This window comes from Mesitornis unicolor, unplaced genomic scaffold (assembly GCF_000695765.1).
Source record: "Mesitornis unicolor isolate BGI_N332 unplaced genomic scaffold, ASM69576v1 scaffold2889, whole genome shotgun sequence".
NCBI classification, from domain to species: domain Eukaryota; kingdom Metazoa; phylum Chordata; class Aves; order Mesitornithiformes; family Mesitornithidae; genus Mesitornis; species Mesitornis unicolor.
In genome coordinates, this window is record NW_010207850.1 from 140,494 (window position 1) to 163,576 (window position 23,083).

The 23,083-nt window shown below is 35.5% G+C and overlaps 1 protein-coding gene across 2 annotated transcripts in view; it reads right to left on the reverse strand.

The window, feature by feature from the left end:
• Positions 1-23,083, reverse strand: part of PTPN3 (protein tyrosine phosphatase, non-receptor type 3) — an 85,335-nt gene that overhangs the window by 8,427 nt on the left and 53,825 nt on the right. For both annotated transcript variants that reach the window (XM_010192268.1, XM_010192266.1), the window contains 9 exons: positions 18,156-18,354; positions 17,109-17,186; positions 16,061-16,117; positions 11,056-11,212; positions 9,133-9,299; positions 7,847-7,937; positions 7,509-7,570; positions 6,496-6,642; positions 3,526-3,654 (listed from right to left, as the gene is read on the reverse strand). In XM_010192268.1, the coding sequence (XP_010190570.1) occupies positions 3,526-3,654; positions 6,496-6,642; positions 7,509-7,570; positions 7,847-7,937; positions 9,133-9,299; positions 11,056-11,212; positions 16,061-16,117; positions 17,109-17,186; positions 18,156-18,354 (1,087 nt within the window). The remainder of the gene's footprint in view (positions 1-3,525; positions 3,655-6,495; positions 6,643-7,508; positions 7,571-7,846; positions 7,938-9,132; positions 9,300-11,055; positions 11,213-16,060; positions 16,118-17,108; positions 17,187-18,155; positions 18,355-23,083) is intronic.

Sequence of the window (23,083 nt, forward strand, 5' to 3'; positions counted from 1 at the left end):
ACCCAATCTAAGAATCTTTAACATGAGCAAACTCAACATTTCCCCACAAACTATTTATGACACATATCTGGCAAGGAAGACAAACTGTGTGGAAAGCCTCAGCCCAAACAATTAAGAAGCATAAAAATTACAGAGATTATATTTTCAGCTGTTCATAGCAGAAAGTGTTGGCAGCATAGTCATTTACATTGCTGCCTTCAAATTAATACAGTCACTACAGGGCCTGTACACTGGTCAGACAGAAAGAGAATGATACCAGCATCTAGCATTCTACCTCATCCCCATCACTATCCTTCCTTAGCAAAATGAAATTATGCTTAATCTTCAATTTATTTGAATTGCTGCATCTATTTCTTTTTTTTTTTCTTCAAACCATCCCCTCCATCATTATGATGTCCACGGAAAATGATAGCTTTTTAATTTAAAATAAGTTTATCTCCCCCAAATCTCTCTATTTGGATTGCCATATCACAATCATACTAAACAGTCTACGTTATGACACAAGGAATTGTCTTAATTACCTTGACCTGGGTTGTTTATAAGGGCTAAGAGCTCTCTCCTCATGCATTATAGCACCTGTATAACTTGTCTTCAAAGGATGAAAGTCAATCAATTATTTAGTTTAGTTAAAACTAACCAGGTGTGAAAACGACGGGGCACTTTGGAAGCACCTAACATAAGATGTGGCAGAATAATAATAAAAAAAACCCACAAACCAAAACCACCCCACACCAAACTTGCAAAATTACAGTTTTTCCAAGTTATGTGAGTAATATGATTTAGCAGGTATAATCTCTACAGCCTTCTACATTCCATGTCTGGGTTCTAGTAGCATTCAACTCAAATCAAAGAAAAATGCTTGCTTAAACAAGGGGAAGCAGCAAAAAAAGTTTGTTGTTGTTTTTTTGTTTTCCTCTCACAACATAATTGGATGAAATTGGTGAGATTTAATGGGCAATGATATGTTGCAAGGCAATTATCTCAAAGGAGACTGAAAGAAAGTTTGCTTCAGGCTCCCCATGCTATTTTTTCCAAGAAATATTGATCTTGTTTTACAAAATAGTGCACTGGGTGATGAATTTTGCACTCACACTGTACAATTTCTGTCCATTGGTCTGTTTGTTCTGCACCCCAAAGTGTTCTGAAGCTTTTCTTAAAAATAATTAAAAAACCCCTAACAATCTCAAAAAAACAAACTTAGTGTTTAATTGCTTTTCTTTCATTTTGCTACAGGATAGCTTTCAATCTTGGTCTTGAAAAGAAAAGGCAGGAAATTAATCCTTATTTCATTTTACGAGACTTGGAAAGGTTACACATTTGCAGTCATTTGCTGATCTTCAATTACAGGCAAAGAAGCACTGAGTTAAACTCTGTCAGAAAAACCCTAAAAAGTTTCTTCTTCCTCAAGTCTTCTGAACACACATGAACAAAAGGCCAAGGGCATCATTTCATAAACCTCTCTTTTGTGCTATTTTACCCTGAAGGCAGATTTGAAATCTTTGCAACTTAATTCACTGGAAACTTTTTCACAAAGATGCCTTTCTAACAGAAACCAACTCTCTTGTGAGTTTGGAAGCTTTATCCATCTTACCGTTAAAAGCTACTTGTCTTCATAAAGACCAGTCCAATGATGCTCACACTAGTTCAGGGAATAATAAAACCCTGGCTTGAATTCAGATGACTTTTTATATATTCTTCAAAGAATACAACAACGATATCTATGAGAGGTAGTACATATAAAGCTTTGTAAAGTCTATTCAAGCACAAGATGCCTCCAAAAGAATATATTTGGTAAGCCTTAAGAAAGCATACGCCTTTGCATTAGAAGTGATGTTCTCAGCTGACAGCTATCATGAGACAACTTAGCTGAAGATCCTTATAACTTTCACATCTGTTAACACGTCTAGTACAGCACACTATATTCTCACATAACCTTTGTCTCAAAAAGAATTAACTTGTAATAAAAAAATAAAATTGACTGCCCTATTGTCATCAGGATTTTGACTTATCACAAGCTAATAAATAGACACCTGACGTGAAAATGCATACTGAATATGGTCATTCATGAATTTACTGAAAATTATTTATCAGTTAGATAAATGCTAACCAAGAAAAAGAACAAGTATTTGAAGAGAGTATACTAAAATTTACAAGAAGCATTATCTAACTAAAGTAAATTAGCAATCAACTAACTTGAGTGACAGAGACTAAAAGTTTGCCAACATATATTCTGCAGCACTTCTTTAATGAGGTTAATTTCTTCTGTGCTGGCATTCAAGCTTATCACTTACAGATTAATTGGCTTAAAAACAGAACCAAAAATCATGCTGCTCTCTGACTGGATGGCTTCCTATAGCTAGAAGCTGAAACACTATAAGCCATCTTAAATGAAAGACCTTTAAGTACTGGCATCTCACACGTTTATGACTAGAAAGAAAATCTTAATCACATTAAAAAAATCTGGATGCACTGTCAAGTGACAGATTCAGTTAAAATTTCATGAGACTAAAGGACTGGTCATCTTGTTATAAGGACATCAATGAAATGCTATGACAGATATTTCCTTTTTCTTACTATTAGCAATTCTAGTAACAGTAAAATCTACTGAACTGTACAGAAGTTTAAAGATTGACCAGTACTGGAACTGTAAAATAGCATTTGGTCAGTACACAGTGCTTTCTTACATACATATCTAGTGATAGCACAAGTCCTTTATCTTTTTAGAAAACACTTATGGCCACAGAATTTTGGAAAAGAGATGAAGAGGGAAAGATATAAGAAATGCATGACAATGTACTAACAAAAGCCAAACTTCATCCCCTATGTTCAGATTGTGGGAAATCTAGATGTGATATGAACATAGAATTCACAACACAAGCTAATATGCAAGAGGCACTCCATGTATTTAACTTTCTCTTTGCTTTATAACTCTTCCATTAGCATGAGGTATTAACAGGTAAGGAATATAAGTATGTTAAAAAAAAATTGAGCACATCTCAATTGAGATATATTGTTTTTCTTCTTTTAAATGTGACTAAAGGTGATGAAAAGGAGCTAACGAGATTTTGCATCTTCTCTCAAAACAACATTATTACGATTCACTTCTTTGTTAGCTATTCTAGCTGCATGTGCCATTAATGAAGTGACCCATATTTCATCCTTGAAAGAGCACAGTTACTTAGGAAAAAAAACCTCTCATTGAAAATCAAAATACTTGTGAAGAGTCAGTGGCTACAAAAGTGTTCACAGAAAAGCACTAAACTTCCTTATGAAGATTATTAAATTACCTGTACAGCATAATGTAATTATGTACCATAGAACTTCAAAAAGTACGTTTTTGAAGAAGCTCTAATAATAATAAATAAACATACTATGTTGATTCATAAAATAGATACATATTCTTTTTATAAGAATATATAGGCATACATTCACACACAGAGATGTACATGCTCAGACACAGAGTCTGTAACTACCTATATATACATTCAGCTTGCTTGGGGATAATGAAAGATAATGGGCATTTACCTCAACATTTGTGATCACCATTTCTCTTACAACATAAGCAATTGTACAATCTTCAGAGTGGCATCTGACACGAAAGCTGCCATATTCCATTACATCTGGTGGATTAGGCCAATACTGATGACATTTAGTCTGTAAAGAAAATCAAGCTCGCATGAAAACTTTATAAAAGCACTTTTGTTTCCAGCCTCCCCTCCTATGCTATGGTTCAGGGAATTCAAGGAGCAGTATAAAATTTATTCTGGTTTGTTGGTGAGCTGTTTACATCCAAGTTGGAATATAACATGACAAAACCGACTAAATTCTCTATAAACTTGTGTTTTAGTAATTTTAATAAAAATTCAGGTAAACTAAATGCAAGATGATTTCTGTGTGGTACTGAACTGTAATTGCTAAAGTGACTTCTCAAGGCATAATGTAGGAGGAAAAACGCGTGGACTTGTTCCCTCTTAAGAAGAAAAGCATAGAGGGAAATTTATAACTATCTAACAGCAGGTTATAGTGAAGACAGATCCATACTTTTCTGGAAAGTGAACAATGAAAGGACAAGGGGTAACTGGAAAAAAAAATGTAAAAGGGGAAATTCTGATCAGATGTTGGCAAAAACTATTACTTTGAAGATGGTCAGGCACAGAAACAAGATGTCCTATGAGGCTGTGGAATCTCCATCCATGGAAAGAACAGAATTTTAATTTTTTTTTTTTTTCTCTCTCCTGTCTTCTGCTTCTGGTAGTAAAAGGGTGATCTTCAGATCCTTACCACTCTACTGCTACAAATTCCTAATGCCTCCCCTTTTCTGGTTCACCTTCTAAATGCAGATAGATAGGCACATCTAGTTAGTGTACATGTAACTTTTGTAGAAACCATCCTAACGCCAATATCTATTCCTCATTTTAACAGCTAAGGCTAGAGCAGTGCTGATGACAGAAGGTTTGCCACCTCATTTCCCATCTAATCAAAGGTTGAAATGCTGTGGAACAGACTGAACTTGAAAAACTATTCCAGTGAGATACTAGTTCAGCAAAATCCTTGTCCACTGAAGACAGCTCAAGGTTGCCCACCAACATAAAGGTTCCGACATAGCATCCCAGTAATTAAATATTCTTATCTTCCACTTCAGCAACTCCAGTCTTGTAAATAAATACCTTCATGTAACAAATATAAACCAAGTAGTTTCCAAGTATTAGTCCACTGGACTTATGGAAAAGGCATACTAAAGAAAAAGTCCAGACAAGTTATTAAAGAAAAAAAAATCCAAAGGAGCCATAAAAAACCATCTTGACACAACTCCCTAGCCACTGTACTTAAAACCTGAGTGTGACTAAAACTGCTGAGCTACAATTGCCCTCTTCACTGCTCATACATTTTAATATTAATTGTTTCTAGCTCCAAAATAAGTCCACCAAATTGATATTTCCAATATGTTTGTAGTTCAACTTTGGTTAATTTGGATTCTTTATCAACTTATCAACATTCCTTGTGCCATCTATTATATTTGTTTTGTCTGTAACTTCTGTTTTAAACTAATACAGAGTAGCAAGAGTTCGAAATTTTGAAGTGTTAACATTTCTTAATTCTGCCTCTCTCAGGCCTCAATTTTCAGTGGCTTGAAATCCAAATAAATAATGCATCCATTTCTAAGAAATTAACACTACCGGGAGAAAAAAAAAAAGTTTGGCATTTGGCAGTGGGAATATTCTGGGAAGAACAGATTTTTTTTTCTGTCCTTGAAAATTCACCCACAAACTGGGCAAATGTAAAGCACCTCTGAAAGTAAACAAAATTCAGAAAAAGTGTCTGGTGTATAAATGTACCAGCGGGATGGTTAGAAGTAAGTGACAAGTAGCCTTGAAGGTTCCATCCCACTGGGCAAAGTACAGAGCAGTATTAACCTGTGTTTCTCCTCAATACAAGAAAAAGCAAGCAGGAAGCTGTTTTGCCTGTATACAGTCAGAAGATTAAGGGTGCATTTTTGGGCCAGGTGATGTTCAATAATGTCTGCCTTCACAAAGAGCTAGGTAACCTGACCATGGTTAAAATCCGTTGCTTTTCAGCTTTCACATTTCTTTCATACATTTCAATGAGGAATTACATTGTTGATTAATTGTTCCTACTTATTTCTGAATCAGTATGCTGTCTAAGATGTGAAATACTTGCTCTCTTGCTTTCCAGAATCATTGTTTTTTGACTAGGATGCTAGATAAACTTGGTAGTGTAGGATAGACCATATAGGAAATACAGATAAAGGCTATAGGGAAGGCATACAAGAGTAGTCATCTTTTCCACCTCTTGAAAAAAGTTCAGTTTTCAGCTTCTAAAACTTCAAAACAAGACCTTTATGTACATTAATGATCTAAAAACTTCATCTTTAAAATTCCAAAGGATATGTTAAATCAAAATGCAACAGAATACACCAGATACTGCTTCAATTTTCTGAAATTGATGGGCGTGCTAGAATTTATTTGAATAGATTTAAAAGAGTTATCAGAGCAATTCTAGGAAAGAACCTATGATATAATTAAAATGAAGCAGGTTAAATTCTGACCATCAGCATGCTAAAACTAGTAAGCACTGCAATGACAGAATCTTGTTTGAAGCCAGACTGCAAGTTTTGCTCAACATGCTCAACTCTGCCAGACATCTGCTGAGTCATTCGGAGAACAACTGCAACATGGGGCTCAGTTCTCCAGGAGATAAAAAAGGGACAGCACATAGAACCTGGCTGATCAGAAAAACGGAGTCAGTGCAGTGATTTCTGGTTATCAGACTGCTGGTCTGTTTTCAATGCATTAAAAAAAAATTAAAAACCAAGTTGCAGAGTATCTGTTCATTTAAGTAATTCAGAAAGCCTGGCCTTCATAGAATGAGTCAAAAGAATAAGGAAATATTTTACGGTTATTTAATCATAACAATGGGGAAAACATTTAAAGGCACAATACATTTCTTCAGCATACAAAGAACCTGAACACTTACCCGTCCTCGTTCAGTAAGAGTTGTTAACATGATGACCAGTGACAACTTGTGATCCCAGACTACTTGCCAGAAGTGTGCACATGTGTGTGGAAGAGGCCCCTGAGTGGCAATGTACCTGTTCACAATGCCCGCAGAAGGAATTTCCATCTATAAAGAGATAGAAAAATCCTATGAAAAGTTCATTCTCACTACTCAAGTACTATTTTTCTCTAATTAAGCATTTCATTCAAACAGAGTTGAGGGAAGATTAAGGCGGCAAGCTGAGTAGTAAGACAAGAAAAAAAATGCAATTTATCATATGAAAAATCTTTAAATATTTAATTTAAACCAGATGTACACTATAGATACTATAGTCCTTCATGCTTAGCTAAGAAGAGATTATTAATAGCAAAAATATGTTTGAAAACCTGAAACTGCAATGCTTTCCAAATTCTCTTTAATATTTAGCATGGAATAATGGCAAGGTATACCAAAGGTACACTAGGAAAAGCTGTTTATTGTCTGATAGCAGACAAAGTAAGTTAAGAGTTGATTTAGGTGTTCAGCTTCAGAATCTGACACAAACATATTTATTTATTTATTTATTTATTTATTTCTTTTTCCCCTCTTCTCCCTGTCTCCTAGCCTATACACATGATTAGTGCAATCAGGGCTCTGGTTTATCTTCTGGACCCTTCATAGCATAGTTGGTAGGCCACAAACAGTTTTAGAGGGAAAAAGGCTTAGTTTTAAGGTACAGGAGAGAACCTTAGCATTTGCAGTATATGGAAAGGTAAAACGATTTTGTTTGGTTAAATACCTTGCACATACCATAGCGTATACCACATGCTTGCATCTATTGCATATCAGGATGGTCCCTTGTTTCACAAGACACTTCTACATTATGAACCTTTACATCTTTTACATTTACAAATCACCAAAATATAAAATGAAAAATCCTTATTCCTTCAAAAGTCTAAATTTAGTTTGCTATTGTAATATAAAAAGTGGGCAAATTCAGGTGTATGACTTACATTCACATAATTTGCATTAATGTAATCTTCATCTCCTTGCAATATTATCCTTGTGGCATCATCTGCACAAAAAAAAAATAATAGAGAGGGAATCAAATTAGCAATTAAGGGCCATGATTCCCTTCTATTACATCAAAAAACTGAAGAATTGCAGGCACACAAACAGCAGAATACAAACCAAAATAGACAACCTTTTAGAAAATAAAATGAATTATTACATTTGATTGAGTTTAATTATGTAATGAAATCTTTAATCAAGAATTTCAATACAACAGTTTTATAAGCTATCATTTAGGAGATAAAGAAAAACAGGCAGGAAGTCTGTACTTAATACTCACAAGGTAGAACATCTTTGTATCTATTCTTGTCCATATTTTGAGGTACCTTTGCACATGTAACAGCCAATCCTGGTTTCTTTCTATAAAGTTGCTGCAAGACAGAATGAAAAATGGTAGGATTTTGAGGGGTATGATTATCTTATATGCACACTAAATAGATTCACATGAAAATATATAGACTGCAAAAAAATCCTAAGTTATTTTCTTTAACCTTTTTCCAACCAGCTGCAAAATTCACCTGAGAAATTTTTGTACTTTTTAACATGACAAGAATTTCTGTTATTGCTAGCCCACCATTATCTCTAGAAGATTTTCTAGAAAAAAAAAATCAGAAGTGAAAAAGTCACCGATATAAACTGTTTCCCTGAAAAGCTGCCTTTCTCTAATACAACTGTGTGCCAGAATGAAAACAGAGATTGAGGGTGGAAGAAGTGAGCAATAAAAGACATCAGAAGAAAAAAAACAGCTATGAATCAGAGTCTACAACTCCTTAAAGAGAGAGGAATCTTAACTCTCAGAAATTTTGGAAACAAAGCAAACCTCATTAAAAGAGTGGTTATGGAATAAGTAATATTACAACTCTTCAGCCACCACTTTTTATTAATCAGTTTTCTATGACATTCCTTGCCAACTCATTGAAGAACATGCCAAGCATTAATTAATTAATCTATTCAGCACTTCTTCCAAGTCTCATCCTATATACAGGGGAATCTCACCTACAAAGTAATCTGCCCAAGGAGTAACCATCAGTGTTTTAGACTGCCAGGGAGAAACACCACAGAATTGGATATTAACATTCCAACACTTTCATATCAACCTCTAAGAGGTGAAGATGAGGAACGGTCAAGTTGCTCCTGTTCTACAGTGAAAGAAGGCAACACATGAGAATTTGAAACCCTAAGTTAAGGCACAAAAGATGATTTAGAAATGTCACTGAGCGGCATGGAAAAAGAACCAAAGTACAAGATTGATCCCTGTCAAAACTCCACTATTCTACTCAATAAAATGATTAACAAAAATATATTAATTTAATGAGCTTTGAGTACTTGAGCTAGAAACACGTCAATTAAAACACCTTCTTCTCAGCAGATGTTATATGCAAGGCTGATAACTCATTCTTCCTTCAGTAGTGAAGGGTGAAACTGATGGGCAACTCACATTCTTGCTGTCTTGAGGCACGACTGAATGGGAGCAATGAAATTTCTAATCAATTAAGCCCTTACATTACTCGCTGGTCACAGCTACTGGTCTATATTAATGGAATTTGAGAGTTAAGTACTACTTACCTCAAACTGAATAAGGACAGTGCCACTTTCCAGTCCTTTCCTTAGCTGCTCCATAGACTCTTCCAGTGTATCACCACCATATTCAGAAGAGAGAGGAAGAAGAGATTCTGGGAGATTGTGGGAATCAGCTTCATCTTCTGATTTAGGCTCTACAAACTGTTTAACTACTGAAAGATGTATTGAAAATTAAAATCCGTTACATAGAGCATTAATGTGTTTGCAACACATATTAAAAAATTTACCAGCTTGCAAGAACAAAGGTTGCAAAGACAAGGCCTCAGGAAAGCAAATAGCAACAAATTTAACTGCATTTCTTTATGTACTATATTACTGTAGAAACTACTGAGAGTAAAATGTCCTTATGACCTTTCAGAAAATGAAACTCCTCAAGGTACCCATCTATGAAAGTAAAGAACTTGACTTTCAACCACAAAAACTTTACTGCTGCAACCTTGTCTTACAGAACAAACTGCTGACTAGGCTAATGAATGACAACCTCCACCATGATAAAAAAAAAGTGAGTTTTGCCTAAAAAAGTTTAGAGCACAATTAATGGAATCTCTCTATAAGAAGCTTATATAAAGTTTGGACCCCAAACATACTTACATTGTACTCCCTTAACATTAGAGAAGCAACTGAACTATCTTTTGCAAATTCTTATGCTAACATTGAAGGAACTAATAAACGATATAAAAATTTATTAAGTCAGTTTTCTATGACATTCCTTGCTATGACAAGCATTAATGAATTAATCTACAGAGCAGTTCTGTCTCTGTAAAAGTTACTGTATCGCCAAATGTGTCCAGCTGCGGTTATTCTCTGCAATGGTCAGAATGGCTCATACCTGCCAAACTTCAGAAAATGGGGAGCTAGCCATACTCATGCCTATACAAATAACTGGCATGGGGCCACAGGTTATCTCTAGCTAAGAGCAGACTTCTTTTATCTCTAAGTAGGAAAAGAACTAGAAAAGTTAAGGGAAGACTAAACACTGCATAAAGCCAGTGGGAAGGCCTGCAATAAGAAATTTCAAATAAAGTAAATGCTACCAAAGTACATATCATTTAGCCAGTTTTATTCTCTCCTGTTTCCAAGCAATGCATAATCCCTTCAGATTAAGACTTAATGTAACCAGAAACTCTGTGCAAAGCCTTTCCATAATCGTGTGTATTAAGGTCTTCCCATAGCTCTTAAGGAAAGTAAACAATAAACTAGAAGTTTCACATCAAGCTCTTGGGATCTGCATGTGTTTAAATATAGAGCAAATAAAACCAAGCTGGATGAGTTCCCCATATCTTAAATATACAGGCTTAAGACCCTGAATATTTCAGAGATCATCTCCTGTTTGCTGGCAGCAGTTTTGCAAGTAGCCAGCACAGGTCAAGCTCAGTATTGTCACAAAATGTCTATTGTAAGAATGGAAAGAAAGAAAAGAAGGGGGAAGGGGGGGTGGGGAAGAAAGGCTATCATTTGACTCATTTAATTGTATAATAGTGCTGGGGAACAGTCCACGGGTATTTGAAAACCCAAAATTGAGTATTTGTGAAATTATGCTATATTTACAAAAATAAAACCCCAAACCAACCTTTTGCAAGGGACTATTTGTTCTCATAGATTTTTAGAACTAAAAAGTAAGACGACATTCATACTTGATAGATCACAGAAACATAGAATGTGTTGGGTTAGAAGGGACCTTTAAGGTCATCTAGCCCAAGACCCCTGCAGTGAGCAGGGACATCTTTGCTGCAGTGTTAAAACTAGTTAAAATGATTTGTACTGCTAATTCAAATGCATCTACCTGTTAGCACAGACCTATTTCCAGTGCACTGAGAACACATTTCTGTAAACAAAAGAGGGTGTAAAACCAAATATAAGAACAACAGTCTCAAAAACATTAGAAGTGAATAAGATTAGCCCAGTTACCTTTCCGTCTGACCAAAAGTGCAAGCTCTCTCGTGTGAGATTCTCTGCTGGCTTTTATGAACATGACCACCTGGTCATGCGTGTGCTCTGAGATATCTCGGCCATTAATTAATACTATCTGATCACCTTCATTCAGTTTTGGAATGCATTTATCAGCCTGTTTCAAGACCAAAGAAACACATTAATGTAATTGCATCCAGTCATGTAAAGAGGAACACATCAGGATATTAAGTTCATCACATAAGCAAAGTCCTCAGACTTCTCTTGACAAGGTTTCATCTTCTGTACCAGAAGTCCTATCAAAAGATTCAGATCTAAAGCTGTATTTCTTGCTTCAGAGCCTCTCAATGAAGATGACAACATAATAATAGCTATTAAAAGAACTTGTATTTATCAAACAACCATCGTCAGATTGCTCTTAAAGATCTAAATTTCAGACTCCAAGCCTCAACCACCACTGGGTATAGCCATTTGCAAATGAATTTCTGGAAAAAGTGTTTTGGGCACAGGATAACATGCTTCAGTTTTTATGCACTGGATACTGAGAAGTCCAAACATGATTTTGATGAACATAATTTAAGTGATATGACATTACCCAGGCACGCACTTTATAAAACTTTAAAGAAATCCATACACATTTCATTTATTTTTTTTATTTACCAGATTCTGGATTGGTGAATATCAAATGATATCTACAAATACAGAACATTCTTGCTCACTTCATTCACTGAACGTTTTAACAAGATGCAGGCAAGTACTTAACCTATGATGCTCAACTACTCTGCATTTTTGACAAATTCTTTTGCTACCTGCGCTGCAGAGAACACTAAAACAAGGATTTCCCCATCTCAAATGAGATGTCTTTACATTATGTCTTGTCTTTGATACAGCAATTTAGATTGCTGAACTCTAGTGTCTGTTCGGCTTTTTTCTGCCACACATATGCTTAGCTCTAAGTTGAGTGCAAAGCAATTCAAGCTATGGCCAGAATATGATGATGATGCTACAAACATGGTTAAGGGACTAGACCATCTCTCGCATGAGGAAAGGCTAGAAGAGCTGGGAGTGTTTAGCCTAGAGAAGAGCAGGGTCAGAGAGGATCTTGTCAAGGTATTTAGAGACTTGAAGGGAAGGTGCAGAGAAGATGGAGCCAGGCTCTCTTCAGTGGCGCCCAGTGAAAGCACAAGAGGCAATGGGCACAAACTGAAACACAGGAGGCTCCATCTGAACATCAGCAAACTCTCCTTTACTGTGAGGGTGACTGAGCACTGCAACAGGTTGCCCAGAGACATGGTGGAGTCTCCCACCTTGGAGTATTCAAAAGTCATCTGGACATGGTCCTGCACAATTGGCTTTAGGTGACCCTTGGGCCAAAGGGGTTGCACAAGATGACCTCCAGGTTCCTTCCAACCTACTGTGATTCTGCAATATGAATGTGTAGGATTTTATAACCTTTGAGTGTCAAGGAGTGTAAGAATTTGATTTTCTTTGCTATCCTAATTTTTAATTTGTCTAGGAAGTACCCAGCTACACAAAAATGATATACACAAATATACACTTCATTTCACTTGTTAAATGAATGAGACATATAACTTTATTGTTATTCTCTGTTTATAGTTGTTCCCTGTGTTTCCTTAATGCCAGCACAGGCTCCCTGAACTTTACTAATCCAATGCTATTCGCCCTTTCTAAAAACCCCTATCAACCTCCCAGATGTGAATAAGATATTCTAATTAGACTCAGTCCTGGTTATGCCTTGCACTGATTGCTCCTAAAGTTTCCCAGTGATGTACTACATTACGTAAAAAGTACGAAGAGATGGAAAGGAGGAGTGATAATGAAAGAACCAACAAGAAGGAAAATGCAGAATAAAATAAAAAGAGCGAAAGGTATGAAAAAGAAAAACTGGGAGCCAGTTTTGCAGAATAAAGTAAAAAGAAAGAAAACTTGAGACATGTATGGGGGCCACAAAACAGAAAAAGGAGAAGAGAAATAACAGAAAAGAAAGATGTATGCAAGAGACAAAAATTCCAAGCAGAAAAGTTGCTCAAAATTAAAAAAAGGAATAGGTTCCCCCAACCTTTTTTCAAAGAAATAAGGAAAGAAAGTAATGAATGATAGGAAAGATTGAGAATGATTAATAAAAAAGACAAATGTAATCAGAAAAAGAATGGGAATTAGGAACAGCCATGGTGTTCTTCAACACTAATTTAACTGGGTATTCACAGCTCCCCAAAAGCTCCCTTGCCATATTTTGTACAATTTAGAAAGACAAGACTGAAGAATGCAACTGTCAATGATGGATTGATTTAATAACTCTAAAATATTCTCTCTGAAATATAATTACTTTAAAAGATAAATGATATAAAGACCATATCATGTCAGCTTAGGAGAGTCAAGAAGTCAACAAGAACATGGAGGGAATGGTTTCTGATGTCCTATATTTGTCTATAATTTAGATTTCTTGGCTAGTTGCTAGCTATTATTCTTTATTACAGAAGGAGATTAATACCTTTGCTCAAAGAAACTTCATTAATTATGTGACATGTTAATGCCTCAGCTCTCTTACCTGAATCATCTGACTATATAAAATATATCTTGAAGGAGAATTAATTCCTTCTATGTAAGCATAATCTGTAGATTTTTCAGATACTGAGCTATTCCAGACAATTAATTACGTCAAAAGCTTCCTGTGCTATTGACACACCCATGTTTCATTTTATGCTAATCACCTTGTTATTGCTCCAAGAAGCACGCATACTATTTTTCAATGAGAAGCTCCGTTAAATAAAACCATAATGACTTCTTTAGCACCTTAGGACATTAATACTGTTTGTGGTAAAAATCAGTATAGGACTTGAGCTAAAAAAAAAATAAATAAAGACAGCAGATGTAATAAATGGTTTTTCTCTAGATTTAATGCTCTTCTACTCTGTTCGACCATCTTCCCACCATACTAGATTGCTGCTGTATTACAGGGGGATTTTTAAAAGAACTTTAGTACATGAAGGGGAAAATACTGCCTTATTCTGGTGAGCAGATTTGCTTCTCCTCCTCCACAAAAAATACAGATCTTTTTGTAGGAAAGTGGGAAAAAGTGACCTACAAACCTGAGAAATAATCTTAGCAAATAATATTACCAAACAGCATCCCTGAGGCCAATTTACAGGGTAATGAGTAAATCTAGAGCAAGTTAAAATAGTAGCAAATACAATGAAGGAAAAACATCATTGAGCTAAAATAGCACAAAAATGCATTCCATAGACTGCTTAACTTGTACTTGCAAATATCAGCTACATTTCATTAAACAGTCAAGAACAGGTGAAATTCAGTTTATGGAAATCAATATAATCAATGTTAATACTGCAATGCTCTAAAAATAGGTATATTCTTTTTCCTCTTGCTGTAACAAGACGTAATTTCTATATCAGTGCTGTTGAATAGGTTGTGTTGGATAACTGTTTCCAGTTTAATCACTGACCCTTGGTAATTTGCTCACTTCACGTTTCACTAAGCTTAGAGAACTAATTGGTCACTTGCATCTATGCCTATGCCACTAACTGGAGACACTTGAATGAAGTGTGCAAGTTCCAAGTCCAGTCCTTTTCCAATCCAAGAGGAAAAAACCCCAACAGACCAGTACTTTCCAGAAGACAATCTGAATCTGCCAAAGGAAATCACTGCCTCTGGAAAGGCATCTTTCATTCTCTGATTGTGGGATGAGCCTGTTTGCCCTACATTAGCTTCAGTATCTCAAATCACCCTTAAGAAGCTTGCTAGATTGACCGTTAAATGTTTTAAGGATTGTTTTATTAAATTCACTTTGTGAATTTAATTTGTAATGATAATTTCCTACAACTCTCTTACTCAAATAACTATCGTAGTCGCTATGCTCTAAGTCAAGCCACAAATCAAATGTGACAAAAACAACTTCTTAAACAATCTCTTTTAGCATTACATCATGGCATTTAGATATCAGTCCTGTGATTGCTTATCAAATTTCAAAAGAGTTTACAAGATGCAGAGTACATCAGATTTTTAGGATTAAGTCAGCAATATTTACTATCAAGTTTTCACCAAAATTATTTTATGAGAGTTGGGAATACACTTTGGAAGAAGGTGAGTGAAAAAAAAATAAATAAGTTAACATATGTCCTCTCAAATTTATGAACTAATTATTTAGAAAAAAATTACCAAGGTGTTATATTACCATTTCACAATTTAACAGAAGAATTCAATAGCTGTACTGATTCTGATGAACATGCCACCTAGACTATAAATATTTCCATAAGCAAAAATCCATGGCAAAATAAGAATAGAGCAAACATATTCTGTGCTCCCCCTCCCCTGCCAAGTACTCTCCCATCCTATAAATATTTTTAGCCCTAAGGATTTCTTCAGCCTACTGTGGTTAGTCTGTTCAGTAACCGTCAACAGGTTTTTCTCCTAAGTATTTGTCCTCTCCTGACCACCAACAACATTATTTTAATCACAGCATCCTTTGTCAAGGAGTTTCACAGGTCTGTGACATTATGCATGAAGAACCTGACTTTCACTAACTTAATTCGGTAGCTCATAGTTCCTCTGCTGGAATTCCTTGCTCACTGTTCACCTGATCTTACAGATGTCTACTCCTTTAAATCAGTTCTTTTTCCTAGGCTGCAGGGGCCCAGACTACTCACTTCTTTAATGAATACTGCTCCATATCTTCAGTCTCGCCTCTCACTCTCGCCCCTCATCAAATCTCTTCCAGTTCAAGATGCACTTTGTGAAATGACAGGGGGAAACAAACACGCTTTCCAGTGGTACCTTGTTTGGCTAGCACTCCTAGATCTTTTTCATCTGTAGTTTAAAAAAATCACTGGTCAAATCAATTTCTAAAGAGAACAGCTCAGCTGCTATCTCATACTGGTTACGGGTGTCCAAATTCCTATGTGTATGGACCTTTGTGAATGGTGGAGGGAAGAATAAAGAAAGGGATTAAAAGTCTTAAGAATATACTTACAGGTGATCCTGGAGTTATTCTTGATACCACTAATGGCATTTTTTGATCTACACCACCCTAGAAGAATGTCAACCATAAATATATCAATACAATAAAGCATAAGCATCATTTAAAACAAGTAATCACTTATTTCTGTTCTTATATAATTTTTAAGCTCTTTCATTATAGGCAAGGTTGGCAAGATTGAATTTTTATCAGTAAATGGCAGGGGGGAGTGTGCAGTGTCTTTAAATCTACCAATTTTCAGTAAACTAGGCCCAATGTCTTTGTTTGGCCATATGTTTTAATAGGTAATAAACAGAACAAATGTAGCATTTCTTCTAAACCTACCCTACAAGTAAGCCTAATTCAACACTTGAACTTGCAAGGCAGACAGTGTTCTTAGATGTTGTGATGAACCTTCAAGGGATCAGGTAGGATCAAAGTTCCAGAGAACTGTACTCCCTTATTCACTTTACATGACAGTCCACCACTGCCATGACAATAAATGCCCAAGGCAGAAAGATCAAACTCTGCCTCGATTTTGACATTATGGCTACTTTACACTGCTCTATCTGCTTAAATGGTATTTCAGTGAGGGGGTGTAAAAAATTATAATAGTCAATTATCTATAGTAATTTCAATTTTCTTCATAAATTAATTTTCAGTTTTCCAGTATGATTTTTAATGGATATTTTCAATTGGATAACACGAACTATTTAATTTGTTTTATAATACAGAGGTACAAGTTACCAAAAGTTGATGCCTTAAATGAGGCTTTCACATTCATATTTAACTAGCCAAATAGGCAGCCTGCTTTGGAAATGTGCCATGCCCATAGTACATGCACCTAAATACCATAGAACTAGCAGAGGCTTATTCCTGTAAATCTTGCTTTAGCATTTTAGGATTAGGCTGCCACTTCTAAAAACCTCTCAATCCATAAGTAATTCCTGTAGAATGTACTGCTTTCACCAAAGCACTGCATTAAAAATGAAAAATAATCATAAAGTCAAAGCAAAGTATCTCTATCAAGCACTTAAAAATAACTGAAAGATTGCTGTTCTACCTTTAGATTAAATCCAAACTTCCCATCTTCATCTGGTACGATACGCACCAAAAGCAAATCTCCCTCAATTAGGTCATTCTGCAATATACAGAAAAAAAACGAATAAATTTTTAATTTTTGAAATAAAATAGCTGCAAATTAGAAAATAGCGCATCAAATTTTAGATGTGCAGAACAAGAATACATTTAAAATAGGAGGAAGCTAAGGTTACTTAGAATATACTCATGATTTTAACCTTTTAAATTGTAAAAAATACAACATATGTAGCAACAAATATGTTCTCTGCTTGCTTGATCCTAATGCTGTTACTCTAAGCTTTCTCAATTGATAGCTTTTATTAAAATTTTCAATGCGTTGTCTTTATTAAAGGTGACTTAAAAGGAAAAAAATGTTAGGTGTGACAAATTTGAATCAATTCTATCCTAAGGGCTATTTTTAGTCACCCTAAAGTGGCTACTTTATTCCCTATTTTTCTCCTGTAAATAAGTGCATTACTATCTTCTTTAAGAGATCCACAAGCCAGAAGAATTAAAAGCTGGCAGCAGCTACTGGACAGGCAGGGAAGAAAGCTGTTCAGCACTCCTCTGGAACAGAGCAATGATCCACTATCGTAATGCTAGCAGGGAGCAGCTGCTCTCTAGTTAACTTAGAATTCAAAGGATGATGTTTAGCCATCCTGTAGAGATGCCTGAGATAAAGCAGATTTGTGCCTGCTATCAAGACATATAGCAACTTAAGTAATCTGATCTTTCCCCTTGGAGAAAATAAGATTTAATCATGTAGGGATTCCCATTCCACTAGGAACTTCTCTTGCAGATGCTTCTGGAAGCCTGGATACTAAGGAAATCAATGCAGTTGGCAGGCTTGCATATCATATTGTGTACAAAACCTTGGATAAATCTGAGTAGTAAAACAAGATTTATTCTTATTACTGCATAAAATACACTCATCCTGAAATACAAACACAGTTCTTGTGTGTTCTTAATCTACAGTTCAAAGCTACGTTCAGTACTAGTTTTGCCTGTAAAAGCATGCAGTTGAACATACCTTATCGCAGTAGTACTGACTGGAATCCTCCGTTGAGCTACTTTTTGTAACGTTGTCATATGTTTCCAAGAACTGTTTATCCACCCCTTCCAATGAGTAACAGCCAGAAACGTTGCCTACTCCATTGGGAAACTGAGCCAAGGCTTTAGGTGAGATATGGGACAGAGAACTTCGCGTTGGACTGTTTCCTGATACATTCCTTCATTTAAAAAGGATAAAGAAATATCACAAAGGTATCATTATTCAGATTTTTAAAGCAAATAGGAAAACATACAAATGTACAGCCCTGTTAAAAGAGCAAGCCAACTTTAAATTTAATGCCACTTCTTGAGGTGCATGGTAACAGGACTGGATATGATATAGACTAGCCTACCATTTCATCAGTGGAAATCTAGAAGAATGGACAAAACTAAATTAGAGTAGCAAAAACATTTTTAGCAAAAGTTATCTGATAGATTCCAGGACTTTTCGTGACTCCTGTGAGGTCAATGTTAAACAAGGAGGAACACTGTATATGTAAATACATCCTAATAAGTTTTCCAGAAAATAGTAAAAAAAATATTCACTTACAAATTGAGATTACAGACCAAAATGATTTTGCAGCTTAGAAAAAAAAAAATGTTAGCAATGCACTGTTGCAGTGATACAGGAAATCACAGCAGCACGAAGAGAGCTGAACCCCAGCAGGGGAAAGGCACTTCAGCTGACAATCCTACCCATGAAAGCCTTTTGCCATGATTCATCACTCTCAATGTTTCAAAGCATTTTTGTTTTTCATTCCTTCTTCTGAGTGTCATCTCAACCTTACCCCTCTGGTAGAAAGTGGTTTGCAAAAAAGTCATGGTAAGTTATCAGAGAAATAGGAAATGAAGTGACAATGAAAGGTTTAATTACTGTTAATAAATTCTGTCATTGGGGTAGTTATAACCATGTAGAAGGACCCATAATTAAGTTGAGGTGCAGAGCTGGCCTAGTGATTCAAGAATATTAAAATTCAAGGATTAAAAAAGTAATTAAATACCTCAAATCTTAGAATTGGTCAAGTTGCCTGGTGGTGCTCCAGGACCTTTCAAACATTCATTTAGCTACATTCCCTCTTATGAAAAGGGTGAGCTGCAGACTTCTAATACAACTAAAACACTTCTTAATTGGACCAAGCTCACAGATAGCATACAAACGAACTGCTCTGTCTTCACAAATACTACATGAAATACTTGTGAAAACCTCTGCCCTGGGGAAAGCTCACATATAGCTCAGACACAGTTGCCAATCACTAACATACAGGTTTGTGTACGGCAAAAAGCTGTGTCGTGGCGACTTGTATTACCCCACTGCAGACAGGCCTTCACTTACATGATAGATCATCATGCTCAGTGGCAGTACATTTTGCAAGAACACTGCACTGCTCCTGACAACCCAGCATTGCAGTGAAGCGTACTTGATTCTTGCAAGCACATATGCTGTCAGTTTTTTATTGCAGTTTATCCCCAAAACTAACATCAAATTTGCACAAGGTGAAAGTAGCAGAAGCATATGCAAGTAAACCCTGGCATTAAAATTTGTAAATTCAAACATTTATTTCTGTTCTGGTACTAGTCTAACTATGCAAGTGAGCTTTTTTGAACCATTTCCAGCAGCCGCTGCTAGCTCTCAATGAAAAAGTAATACTACACTACAGAGGAATGTAGCTTCGGTTTTTTAGGACATGCATTGCAGCAAACTTTAATCAAGCAAACATTTATTTGTCAACTTGTGGAAATCTGACTGCAAAAAATGTGAACATTCTGAAAGGTGCCATCAAGCAAATGTATACTCGCCATAATATTTCTGATGTTCAGTTATATTACGTGTACTTGGCAATGGGAATGAACTGCTTTGTGCAATGTTTGCAGAATTTTCAGTTATTACAGAAAATATTTTTTCAGTGTTTGGGAGATACTATTCACTTGACACTCTCAATAATTTCAAAATACTTTGACGTAGTAAACTAGAATGACACTTAAAGGCATTATATTGTCAAAATTGTGTTTTTATCTGATAGCTTCCAGGACTTTTTATGGCTCCTGTGAGGTCAATGTTAAAGAAGGAGGAACACTGTATATGTAAATACATCCTAATAAGTTTTCCAGAGCATAGTAAAAAAAATATTCACTTACAAGTTGAGATTACAGACCAAAATTATTTTGCAGCTTAGAAAAAAAAACCCCAAACCAAACAATATCAGAAAAATACGACAAATCACTTAATTTCCTGCTTTCTGGCACTATATAGCTACCAGATAACATTACCAGTGGATTTTTGCATCATTAAACTTTTACAACAGCTTTTAATGAGCTTTTTTTGTTAATAGTGGGTAGGGACTCTCCGCATCCTGATCCAAAAACTTGTTTTTTTTTTCCACAAATCTTTACAATCTTCACTGGTTTATATGTTTACTTGTTAACCATTCAAGACCATTACTTTGAAAAATGAGTTCAAGTTATGTATTTTATTATATATTTGCAACTTAAAGCTAGAGATTTTATAGTAGAAAGTTTAAAGAAAACTCACTTTGGTGATTCTTGCTCAGATGGCCTGTTAAGAAAAAAACGACCAAAGAAACAGTAAATGAACATAGGTTAAATCTTCAGGAAAACAAGAACTAAACTCTAATAAAAAATAATGCCTGCATAAAAGCCAAAAAATGTGCTCACAGTAAATGAAAGAATACTTAGTTCTATGCAGAAATTCTGAATCAGACAACTATGGAATTTATGAAACACGACAAAAATCCCAGAGCAGCTCTAACCACTCACTTCAACTTCTGGCACAAGCCCAGTGACACGCAATGCACATCTGCTACTGCAATTACGTAGTAAATTACAGAGGCAATTCTTCAGCAAGGCACACTACAACATCTAAGAAAATTTTATATGAGTATCACAATGACTACAGACATCACTGACTGTATTTTGTAAAAAGTCAAACGTGGAAAAGTCTTTTTGTACAGGTGAGAAGAAAGGAGTATAGACATCTTCAGAAGCACGAAGTTTCTTATGCTTACTTTCATAATGCAAGAGCAGGACAGATGCTGACAGAGAACTTTAAGACAAAGCGTAAGTAAAGCAGAAGTGGTTACAAGGATGAGGATGATCTAACACAGAAAAGACATCAAGATTTGCAGTACATTTAGCTTCATCAGAAATCACCTGAAACATTACATCAATTAAAACAAGGGCTGTGATACTAAGATAAATCTGAAAGTAACAGTTATCGAAAAGATGTTTGCAAAGCAAGTTTAAAGCAGATGGGATAGCTTTACAAATTTCAGTAGTGAACAAAAAATCTGCAGTGACATAAGTCCATGCTGGAAAAACACAAACATGAAGCAGTTTGGTTTGAATGTAGAATTGTGGAATTGTCAAGTTATAGGAGGCAATTCACAGTATACCATTACTTTTCAATTATTGTTCTCTAAATCAACCTCAATACTAAGAATTATGTACTATGTTTCATCAAAACTACAGTAAAAATAGCAGCAGTATCAGTCTAGTTAAGTTTCTAGATATGTGTTCTAAAATATGAAGAACTTCTGCATTGAGAGACAGCGATGGTGAAGCTTGATCCCTAAGAATTTTTAGAGGTTTGTGTTGCATGTACTATTTTTTTTTTTTTAAGTACTAGATTTCTTCCTTTTTTTGCGCAGCCCTGCCCCTCTTGCAACCCCACTGACATTCACCTCATTCTCCCACAAATAATTCTGGTTCTCCTTGCTTGCAATCTCCACTGTATTTTTACCCCCTAAGTGCTAGCAGTGCAGAGCAGATCCTTTGGATCAACCATTGAACTCATATTGCAACTGCTCAGTGAGAGAACAATTTTAAGTTGGGTTTGTTTGTTGGTTGTTTTTTTTTCTGCCTAGTCACTGACTTTCACTAATCTTGTAGAAAACTGCATCTTTGAAAACTCAACTCCTGCAATTGTCCAATCATTCTCAAGTGGGAACAGAGACAGGAGGGCAGTGCAATGACATAAGCCTAATTTCCTAAGGAAGTCATGCTAAAAATAAAGAAACATTGAATTTATTTTTGTTTAAGCTAATTGACTTCCTTGTGAGGCAAAGAACAATGAAACTGTACATCTTCTCTATGTTTTGCCACAATAGAGCTACAGCTCTATTACCAAATTCTGTGTAGAATTCAAGTTGCCATCAGTTAACTCTTTCAAAAGCCTTTAACAAAAATTTACACACATAGAATTGTTATGGAAATCCATGCAATGTCCCTGTTTCAAAAAATTAATTCCCTCTTTCCTCCCAGTAAAGTGAGGTAATTTGAGACAGAAAAGAACAACTTGGGCTTCCACTCATATATGAACATACAGCAAATTTTTCATCATCTCTGTAATACCTTTGGAGACTTAAATGTGGGATATAAATTCTTAGTGATATTTGCTGAGGGTTTATCTGTTGAATTATTGCACTTTAATTCAAACAATATCAGCTCTGAAAAAGTTACTGAATCATTCTTTAAGCTTTTAAAGTGGCAAAACGTAACAAAAAATTTGACCTAGAAAGTGATCAAATTCAAGGCTTAGAAGAATTAATCAGGGACAATGCAGCTGTGTCTTCCCAAAGTCCTTAGTAGCTCAGCATCCTACAGCTGCAGAATTTTGCTCCGCAACTCAGTTAAAAGAGTATTTCTAGCATTTAACTACTCACCAATATTATAAAGTATCTTAAACATGAATAACTAAATGATCTTTCCTGGCTATACAGTATTCCACATTTCAATAACCTACCTTCCTCATTTCACAACATACAACAAAAATTATATTTTAAGTCAATAAAAGACAACACTCACCAAACCAGCCATTCAACTTTTTCATCAAGAAAGAGAGCCCTTCCTTGCAAGGAGATTAAGCTTTCCATTGGTAAAATTGTTTGCTAA